The 11118-nt window shown below is 34.7% G+C and overlaps 1 protein-coding gene across 1 annotated transcript; it reads left to right on the top strand.

Annotated features, from left to right (window-relative positions):
* The first annotated feature begins 3395 nt into the window (after positions 1-3395).
* SPON2 (spondin 2) lies at positions 3396-10512 on the top strand. Its single transcript, XM_030947529.1, has 6 exons — positions 3396-3846; positions 4647-4872; positions 5230-5453; positions 5722-5913; positions 6889-7063; positions 9085-10512. Exons 2-6 carry the CDS (start codon positions 4650-4652, stop codon positions 9261-9263), a joined length of 993 nt encoding a protein of 330 aa, XP_030803389.1. The 5' UTR covers positions 3396-3846; positions 4647-4649; the 3' UTR covers positions 9264-10512.
* The last annotated feature ends 606 nt before the right edge of the window (positions 10513-11118 follow it).

Here is an 11118-nt window from a genome sequence, read left to right as displayed (position 1 = left end):
AATGATAATTAATTTTTATCATTTTAATTATGCTGCTGTAGTTTTGGGCTGTTTTCCATAGCCAGTTTTCAGTTCTCTTAAACCTTTGCATTTACAGCTCCTATGTAAATGCTTTCTTTTGTAAAAGCTCCCAAACCAACACCACAATTTCTCCATCATAAAACATTCTGCTGCTTGCCACTCTGGTCCTGAGGTTTTACAACTTAGAGCTCAGAGGGTTTTGACTGAATGCAAACCTTTGGCATTGCTGAGTGTCCATAATTATATGTGTCTCCATGGTAACCACAGGAGAGAAAGTATAGCTGTATAATCCTTCTTAAGTAATACAATGTTATGTTTTTCTTGGTAGACAAAGAGATTCTAGCTAGTCATAAGCATGTTAAGCAGCCAGTGAATATCAAAGTTGCACATATATTCCTTATCAGCAGAATGGAAATTGTTTTACCAAAATTGAAATGTGTGTTGATACCCCAGGAATATAAACACAAAATTTTTGGAGCTTCTGTTTTGAGTAAATCTGGGCAAACTAACTTCAGATTAATCATTTTGGCAAATTTTCCTTTCTCTTAATCTCACGGTTTAATAGAAAAGTCATAACTAATCATGGCAATCTGGTTGCTTGCCAAAAAAAAGGCTAAATTCTTCCCTGACTAATCAAAATGGAATTTACATTCTTTTAATGTGCTATATGCCTGTGTGATAGCCTGAACTTGCTCATTTAAACGTTTCAGTACAGTGTAAATGATTCCAGAGCCAACATGAAACTGATGATACTGCTGTATTTTTAAGTAGGTTTTCTTTTTCTCATTTCTTTAATTATTTTTGGTTAGAAAAAATACAGACAATTTTGGACAACCTAATGACTGACATTTAAAAACCAAAAGTATCTGAACACCATTTTTTTTTATACTTTCCAGCTTTCATCCTCTGAATCTGGGTAAAGACTGCGGGAACTGTAAAACTGTTGTCATATTGACAAGAAACAGCAGAAGTTCCACACTTCTGCAAGCAAAATTTAACCCAAGGCACACTTTGGCACTGATGCTTAAATAAAACAAGTTTTGTATGACTAATCCCTCCAGCATTCAGGGTCTGTAGAGGTACATATATGGATAGAAAATAGGTGTACCAGAAGAGACACAAACTTGAAGAAAAATAGATATTTTGTTGAAAAACACATTTGTAATACAGGCAATTTTTTTCTAAAGGGAAACTCTTCTTCCAGTTTTCCATGAGTTCTCAGCATATTCCTAATGGGACATAAAAACTAAAGAAGGAATGCAAGCATAGGTTATGATCCCACAGCATTTTCTTCTCCTACTGCTGGCCCACAGAAATTTTTCATCTGTGGTTCCCAGCCATGAAAGTAATCCATTGAGTGGAAACTGTCTTTTTTTTCTGTTCTTTGTTTTCCTTCCCATCTATGAGACACATTTGGTGTTTTGATGTCCTTCACAATGTCAGAGACTGATTATGCTTAGCACAGTTTCTATTTAAAAAATAGGACAGTGAGTCTTCAAGTTAGGATTTTCTGACATTACTCTGCATTTTTTTTCCTTTTTTTTCTCTCTTCACTCAGTCTTAGGGGGTGGGGGTAGGGAGACAAGATCATTAAATAAATTAACAATATTTTTCCCAGTGATTTCATTATCAATTCAATAAGGATAAGAATGAGTCTCTTGGTCCTGAAGAACTTAATAATGAGAAATCTGTCATAGTAAAACCCTCACTGTAAACAGGGAAAGGTCCAGTGCCAAGTTCTGCAGCCTGCATGTATTGTCCCATTCCTGGGTACATTCACAACACGTAGTCATGGAACCAGAATAATCTAGTCTGGTGATGTGCCTTTTGCCAGCAATTTATCTTTGGAAGGAAGAGGCTATTCTGATAAATTAAATATTTCTGTGCCAGACCCAGAGCTAGTTGCTTTGTTCTCATTTTGTGTTGTCCTGGCAGTGCCACAGCAGGTTTCAGTATGTGAAGTTCACTGGCTCAGTAATTGTGATGACAGACAAAAAAACCTACTGAAGTTTAAGGCTATTTAATAATAAATATCAAGCCTTGAGTAGTTTTAACGATATACTTAGCAATATACTTTAAAATTTGTGGGAAATTTGTGTAGTTCTAGTAGGCTGCACTGGCTGGATGTCATTAAATTAAAATCTCTAAGAAACCTGCGGATCTGGAATTCTGTGTGTAGGAGGGAGTGAGCTGGATGTAATCCACGTATCATTCTTCAACAAATACTCAAAGAACTTGTATAAAAGTATACATGAAGGCTCTCTGCTCTTTTTCTTAGTGGAGTCTAGCTCCTGGAAGAGAAATCAAGTATGGAAAACATACCATTAACATAGGATGGAGGAAGAGACCTTGGAAATAAAGGGCATGTCCATGCCTAGATGCCTTAACCTGCTACAGGATTCCCACATCAACCCAGACACAGAAGAATTGTGGCTATAGGTGCTGTAGCCATCTATGTTGAAATTTGCAATAGATTCCATGTTGTCAGCAGAATAATTGATAGAAATTCCATCCAGACATCCCAGTTTATTCACCTCCTGGCTTGGATTTACCACGGGGTGGGAGGGAAGTTTCCACTTAAAGTGCCACAAAGCTCAGACATGTTTGGTGGACAAGAGTGTGTCACTAGAGCTGTGTGGTGTGTGCTTAACCTGTGATGCCCTGGCAGCTGCATCTGGAAAATAACTGGGTTTGTTTGGGTCTTTTCCCATATGCTGTACCATCATGTTAGAGATCTGGGGAAGTACTTAAGTGACATTCCTTACAATTTCTAAAGAAAACTATGAAATATTATTTTCATGGTTCACTGTAAAATTTTCAGTTACTGATTAGCCATAATAGCATTTGTTAACATTACAGGTTTGGCACAAAGCCCTCTGTTTTCCCTTATTTGAAAGGTGGCTGGGAAAATAACTTAAAATAAAGATTAAACATTCTTTTTTAATTGGGTCACTCTATGATGCTTATTTTTTCATAAACCATTTAGAAGTTTTTAATGATGTAGGTGTATGTACTGTACTATAGAGGATGTATGATCTAACTGTAATAATGAGATTTTTATTTGGGGTTTTTTACTCTGAAGACAGCTAAGAAAAATCTCTGAGCTTCCCAAAACCACTCTTTCCAAAGAAACCACAGTGTTACAGAGCCCTTTCATCATCCAGCATACAGTACTGTACACACAAAAATATACACTGTACTACTTTAAATTAATTCATATTTGCAGGAGACACAGTCTGTGTGAGTATGTGCAATTATGAAATGCAACTTTTTTCCTCTTGACATTTTTAGCTGGCTCACCCCTTTTATTTGAACACATACATATGGTGTGTGAGAGTGAGCAAGCTCTCTGTAAATGTTTGGAAGGAGCATCTGTCAGACAATAAAACTTACAAGAAAACATGTTTCTCATTTAAAGAGTATTCACTTGAACTATTTCAGTGTTGGAATCAGTTCATTTGTATAGCTTGGAGGCATTAATAAGAGCAAAGAACTGCAAAGGCACCAGAAAACTCAAACTGTTACTAAGAATCCAAGGTATTTTTAAAAAGCATTTTGTCTTTTCGGCATCTCAGTCTTCTGATAAGGAATCTGAACCAGCTGACAGACAGGAAACCTCTGCTAGTCCATCCAGAGGGATTGCAAACAAGAAGATGGCACGATTTTTGCAAACCTGGAAAGTCTAAAGATTGCAATAATTGTTGGACCAAAGGGACCCTCTTCGGGCATAAATAGCAAGACTCCTACTGTCTTCTCTTGCAGACCAACTCAGCTGCCAGCAAAAGCAGGTGCTCTCCCCCTACCAGTGCTCCAGAGGAATATTTAGTGAGTATTCATAGATATTTTTACAAACTAATGTATTATTAGTGATTTACTTAAGATTGTATAGTTTTCTCAAAGGACAAAGGCATTTAAAAATCACTTTTAAGGCTGTTATTTTAAACAATTGGTGGAGTTCAACAGTCTGATGCAATTATCATGTTAATTTAAAAACAAAATTTGCATAACCTATGACAGTAACTGTAAATAAAAATACTGATTTTTTTAAACTATGTAGTTTAAACAATCTAAAGGAATTACAATGTTTTGAATTCACATTATGACAGCAAAGCAATTTATATAAATATTAAATCTATTTGACTTTAAATGTTATGCTATAAAACAGCCTTTGTGGAACACAAATTTAAAATAAATCATTTCTTTTGGCAAAGTAACCTGCAATTTAATCTTTAGAAGAATAAATATACCACTAATGTTTTCCACAGAAACAGTTGCTACTCTAATTAAATCAAGATGTGACTCTAATCAGATTTCAAAAGAAAATCAGAAACAGATTTTTCTCTGAGGTAGTACTATGGACAAGGATAAGATATTTTTATTTTCATTTTTATTAGAAACACTTGTCCCAGGTAAAGTTACAGGTTTGTAGTATATACCGTGGAAATAACAAATCTGAATGCATTATAATGTTTTCAGAAGCATAGCAATTTTTAGTGTTTCAGATATCTGCTTTCTCTTTGGCTATAACTTATGCCACATTACATTTTATTAGGTAACTGCTATTAATTTTTGAGTTTAGAGTGACTAATATGACTAACACTTTTTTCTTTCTTTTTGTGTGCAAGGGAATGGAAAACCTGATGTTTGTCTACTGGTCCTGTAAAGTTATCTGGACAGTTCTTGTAACAATACTGGGTTATGCCAGCAGCCTGCCTGTGGGGGAGGATGCTCTTTGCACAGCAGAGGAACTTGCTAAGTACAGGATAATCTTCACAGGGAAATGGAGTCAGACTGCTTTCCCTAAGCAGTATCCACTCTACAGGCCCCCAGCTCAGTGGTCATCCTTGCTAGGTAAGTGATGTATGCACAGTACTAAGAGCAGATAAGCCTCTTGACCTCTGTGATCTCCTTTTCCTTAATAGTTATGTAAGATAAGTAATGAAAAAGGAAAAAAAAAAAAGCTAAGTTATTAAGAATGAAATGCAGATATTGAAGTATCCACAATGTTCTCAAAAATCTCCAACTGTTTTCAATTGACTTCTGTTTTCAATTGGCTGCAGCTGAAAGAAGCAGTGATAAGCCAAATGTTTTAGTGTTCACTCAATTTTATACACTTTTTTTTAACCACAGAAATAAAACAGAGAAAATGAAGAAATAGGGACATTCTAAATCAGACTTTTATGTCATGCCATGTATTCACTCAAATAGGTGTTACTCATAGTTCTGACTACAGCATGTGGAAAAAAAATGAATATGCCAGCAATGGTGTACGTGATTTTGCTGAAAAGGGTGAAGCATGGGCATTAATGAAAGAAATAGAAGAAGCTGGAGAGAAAATTCAGAGTGTACATGGAATCTTCTCTGCTCCTGCAATTTCCAGTGGTACAGGACAAACCTCAACTGAATTAGAAGCACATCTAAGACATCCCTTAGTAAGTAAATGTACATAGTCATTTCAAAAGTTTATTTTATGTTACCAGCAACCAAAATTAAATATTTGAGTTCTCACTTGCAGAAACAACATAATGAAAAAGAATTACTAAAAAGCATTTCACATTGCAGGGAGCACTGTACAGCTTCTATAAAGTAGAAGAGCAAAATGACATTATTTCAAAAACTTTGAGTGAAAATTACTAAAAGCAGGACTGAAGCATTCCAAAGCAAGTGATGCAATCCCGATGGATCATTTTGTTTCATTAGGTTTCGTTCGTTGTACGAATTGTTCCAAGCCCTGACTGGTTTGTGGGCATTGACAGCCTAAATCTCTGTGAAGGAGACCACTGGATGGATGAAGTATCAGTGGATCTATTTCCATATGATGCTGGAACTGACAGTGGATTCACATTTTCTTCCCCAAACTTTGCCACTATTCCGCAGGACACAGTTACAGAGGTAGGTGCATGGACATAGTTTAGCACTTCATACTGCTATGTTTTGAGTCTTCCCTTTAAAAGATAGTCTAAAATAGTGAAACTGATTAGAGTATTTGAGAGTGCTGATGCTCTTTATATATGGATTTATTACACAGCTGATAAACCTACTGCTTTTGTTTATCTTCTGTACCATTGAAATTTATTAGGTAAATGTAAATGGTTCATGAGAACTTGTCTCTACATTTTCTGGAAAAGCTGACAATTTTTGTAGGTGATATTTAACAATCCTTAAAGTGCCAGGAAAATGAAAATATAAAAGTCTTGACATCACCAAATGTGAATCTAACCAGGAAAACTCTTAGTAGTGAATACTGCTGTGAGGAGGAGTTTTCAGTCGAAAGCACTGCTGAAACCTGAAACCTGAAACTGCTACATTTGAGGGAAAGGACCTACAGGAAAGCAGAGAACTTCACTGTGGCGACATTGCTTTCAATCTCTTTTGCTCATTTCATCCTCTCTATGCCCCATACTTTGCTTTTGCCATTTAAGAGAGGTGGTAAATGAAGGATTTTGATTCAAATGGTTTGAATACTATAAGTATTCACTTAATCCTTTCTTAAAGGTGAGTTTTTCTAGCAACAAATCCTGTGTTAATAAGTAATGAGGAAAGGAAGAGAGAAGAATTTGGCCTTTCATATCCATATGGCAGCTCTTATAGCATACCTAATACTATTGTTTAATACTCATGTATTCTTCTTGTAATAACATCCAGTTCCTTCTGTCAAATCTTTTCATACATTACTGTGTTTGCAGGACCTCCTACCACAGTCCTGTATCCAGTCAAGTGTCCTAATTAAAAATTCTGGGCTGACCAGCATAGTTATGTGAACTATGTGTTCATAGAAACTGATTGTATGCAAATTATGATTTACAAACATGATTTTACAGTTACCTTCTTAGTTTTTTTTTTAATATTCCCCCTTTTATTTCACAGATCACTTGTTCCTCTCCAAGTCACCCAGCAAACTCATTTTATTATCCCAAACTCAAAATTTTGCCACCAATTGCTCAAGTAACAATGGTGAAAATAAAGAAAAGCCAGCTAGGTCTTTCTGCACCTTTTATTAATCTTCCAGCTAAAAGCAATGAAATAATAGATACTGTCTCAGGTAAGTGATTAGTAGATGTTCTCAATTCTGTTATTTCCATTCACTCAGAAGTATGTGGAAATCTGGCAGGTGATGTGGGTGAAACAGGTGATCAGGCAGAACATTCTCCTATCTGCACAGGAATAGTTCCAGACTCACAAATGGGAAATAAAACAAGCCAGTCAACATAAAAGAGAATTCCTGAAAGAATAAGTAACGGATTGCATATTTAAGCTGTGGTTCAAAGGACTGGGCTATATCCAGAGTAAAAGCTACCAAGCCTTTGTATCAGTGTAGCTCAGTGAATTTTATAAGAAACAAATGACACTCAATCAGAATCAGCATTCCCAAACTCTTCGCAACTTTGAAGTACATATTCATCCTTAAGTTTTTACATGACAAAGAAGCCAAGAACAATTATTGTTGTCTCTTTCTGGGTCAGGGCTTGGCAGTTATATGCAATAAAATTCATACAATCTGATTGATTTGGACATATTTTCAATAGAAACATAAATCCTGATAACAAAAATAACGTTCTCTCTCATTTTCATTTTTTCAAAAATATTAGTTAATAATCTTGAATAGATAGGAAGACATGCAAACTACTGACTCAAGTCAATCATAAGGGTGATTTTCAAATCTCTGAATTAAAATACATATATTGTTAACAAAATATTTGCTCCAAGGGATCAATGTATTCCCAACAGAGTTGCCATGCTCCAGGAGCTTTCTCCAGAATGTCTGGAGATGGCATGTCTCTAGCACTGTGCTGGTCACCTTAAAACCACTAAAATACAGCTCATTCTCTGCTCAGTTAATGTGTTATTTATAATTTAATAAATGTACTTATCAATATATAGGGGTTTAATGTATTTCTATTAGTAAACAATACACATGCAAAGTGGGTGTTATACATCTCATTTACAGTTATATATCCTTCCCATAAGATTTGAAATGAATATTTGGCACTATTCATGATATAAATTTTAAATTGCATTTAAAGCATAGTATTTCAAACAAAATTTTAAAGCACAAATTCTACTTTCTTGTATATGAACCAGTATATTAAACCAGTTTAAAAACTTATTCTGGAATCAAAAGGGCAGATTTAATTACCAGAGGTCAAGCAGCGTCCCTCATTCCCTCTAGAAACATAGGAATGAGTGATGACAGCAGAAGTGGTGATGCCAGAAATTTATACCAGGTGTTACATGTTTAGTGTGGCATTAAAGGATGGGCTTGTGCACACCTCTTTTACCCACAAATGCTGTAACCGGCAGTTTTGATGCCGCTTCCTGTGACAAGCAGTATTTTAATTTAACCTGCTAAGGAATATTCACCTACTTTTTATGATTTTTACTTTAGATAGAAGCATACATTATGGATAGCACTTCAGAGTTTCTAACTTCTTTTCTTGCACTTAATGAAAACTATATTGAAATCCTTTCAGCATTAGAAAACTTCTAGTGACAGAACATCCTTATTGGCAAAGGAAGGAGAAGTGTACACACCAAAAAATAGCAAGATGATAAAAAATGGGACTTTATTTCCAAAGCAAATTGGAGCAAAAGTAAAATGGAGTTCAATATGAACAATAGCTACCTGCAGAGAAATATAAATATACCTAAATAAACCAGAGAAAAGCACTAATCTCAGTGTTTTAGTTAGTCATGAAAAGGAAAATGAGTTATAAAAATTGACAGTAAATGTTTCTTAATTCAATCTTTTGAGTACAATCATTTTAAGCATAGTTTTTTTTTAAGGAATTCTGTATTTTCATTCAAGACAGAATACGCTTCAGAACTGATATAATACCTCAGACAGGCTCTAGACTGCAATAACAATAACACTAATGAGTTTAGGAGCTGAAACCAAATTTTTTTTTTAAATTTATGAGACAACACACTGATTTGATGGATATTACATGTATTTTGTATCAGAAAGGATGGTGTTTGATAATCATTCCTTAATGCTTTTCCAACTGTGTATTTTACTTAAGTACAACTTGATGTAAAGTTGCCTCTTTGCTGTGTGTATTGCAGAAACACCCCTGGACTGTGAGGTTTCACAATGGTCTTCCTGGGGGCTCTGCAGAGGGGTCTGCAGAGAAACAGGGACCAAGATCAGAACTCGTTTTGTACTACTTCAGCCTGCCAATAATGGAATGCCTTGTCCAAACCTGGATGAAGAAACAGGATGTGAACCAGAAAATTGTGTCTGAAATAAGGAAAAGCTAATAATTAAGATAATTTAAAAGTAGGATAAGTTTAAATCTAAACTACATGTCAATCATTGTTCTTTATAATTTGGATACGCTGCACTATTTTGCTGAAAAGCTGCATTAGAGTGGGTTGGAAAGCTTTTATTTAATATCAAGATCTTGGGGGGTTAAATTCCTAGGGTTTAGTAGGACAACAGTACTGGATAATTTAAAGAACAAAAACCCCCAAATAAATCCTTCCTCCAAATACACTGTAAGTTCTTGGAGTACCCTCTAGTGGCAGAAAAGAAGACATTTGGAAAGATCGTACATCACATTTTTACTTCGCAGTAAAAATCTTTCAATCACAAAGTCTAAACTAATAACCTCTTTAAATATTGTAATTTGTTTATCTACACCTATTTATACCTAGAAAATAGTTTTTTTCTTCTAAATTATGTTTTTATAATTTATTGGCATTTTTGTCATCTTTCTAACCTTGCTTAATGTGCATTTCTTCAGAAACTACTTACAAAAGTCAGAGTGACCAGATGATTGCAGTGTGGTTAAGACAATAATGGAACTGATTAAACTTGTCTTGAGACTTTTGAATATATGAAAATGTCCTTTTATTTTTCTTTCTCAAAAGTGAGAAGAACAACTGCCATGAGGACACTCAGCCAACAAAATTATTAGGAAAAAAATCTGAAGTGTGGATAGTAATAGAAAACATCTGAGCTGAATTTAAAGTGTTAGCTGAGATTCAAAAACTGATTGTTGGTGTGTGTCCCTCATTAGACAACTTTAATCTCAAAGTTAACACTGTTGACCATAACATAAATTATATTATTAATCTTATACATGAAGTAAATGTGTTTCTTTATATGTGTTTGCTGCTATTTGTGTATATATTACCTAAAATTAAGGTATGCACAACTCTAACAAAACACATGTCAGAAACTGTTCCTGACTGCAAGTTTTAATGCTCAAATAACTTATAAAATGAATGCAACATATGGCTTATGAAGAGCTGTGACTACCAACTAGGAAAAGAATTTTGGAATAATACTTTTTCAATAGAATAAGTTTAAAGTCAGCTCACAAAACTTTTACAGCACACTGCAGTTTTACAAATATACAGCACAGGTGTTGAACAGGAGAGTTGGTTTGTTGTTTTCCAGAATATGCCAAATAAAAGATAATTTCTCTTGTCCTTGAAGGAGCACACTCTATTCTCCATACAGCTTAAACATTTCTCTGTATTTCTTTTTCCAGGAGAGATATCTTGCAAAGATACAAATAAATCTGAAACTTTTACCAGACTAGACTTCACTGCTCCTGCAAATGCTGATAAATACACAATTGTTAGAACTAAGTGTAGGAATTTCTGCTCTTTCATTCTTCAGATTCCCACTGTTGTCTGTTCAAAATTGCTCACTTAGTCAAATTGTTCAATTACAAAATTGCACACTTACTATTTTTTTAAGTTTCCTCTATTTCCACTCTATAATGGGAGTAGCATTACGACACTATTCTGTGTTTAGTTAATGGTTAGTATTTTTCTTTCTTCTTTTTATACTAGTTTTAACAATTCTGTGCTTTCTGTTACACTTATTTACTTCCTGTCTACACATTTATCATCATATCAGAAAACATAAGCATATATTGTAGTATATATTTAAATATTCTGAGTGTAGGAACTTATTTCAAATTGATAGTCAAGAGACAAATTAAGCTCAATAAAGTTTTAGGGCAGATATCAAATGCAATTCTAAATTATGCCTTAGGAAAACCAAACTCAAAACCCACCCATATCTTTGAGATACTTTCTTGGAAATTCTCTAAACACTACAGTTTTTCTTCTTCACATGCCCAG

The sequence above is a fragment of the Camarhynchus parvulus genome, chromosome 4 (genome assembly GCF_901933205.1).
Source record: "Camarhynchus parvulus chromosome 4, STF_HiC, whole genome shotgun sequence".
In the NCBI taxonomy this organism is placed as follows: Eukaryota; Metazoa; Chordata; class Aves; order Passeriformes; family Thraupidae; genus Camarhynchus; species Camarhynchus parvulus.
This window is presented reverse-complemented; position numbering and strand designations above follow the sequence as displayed.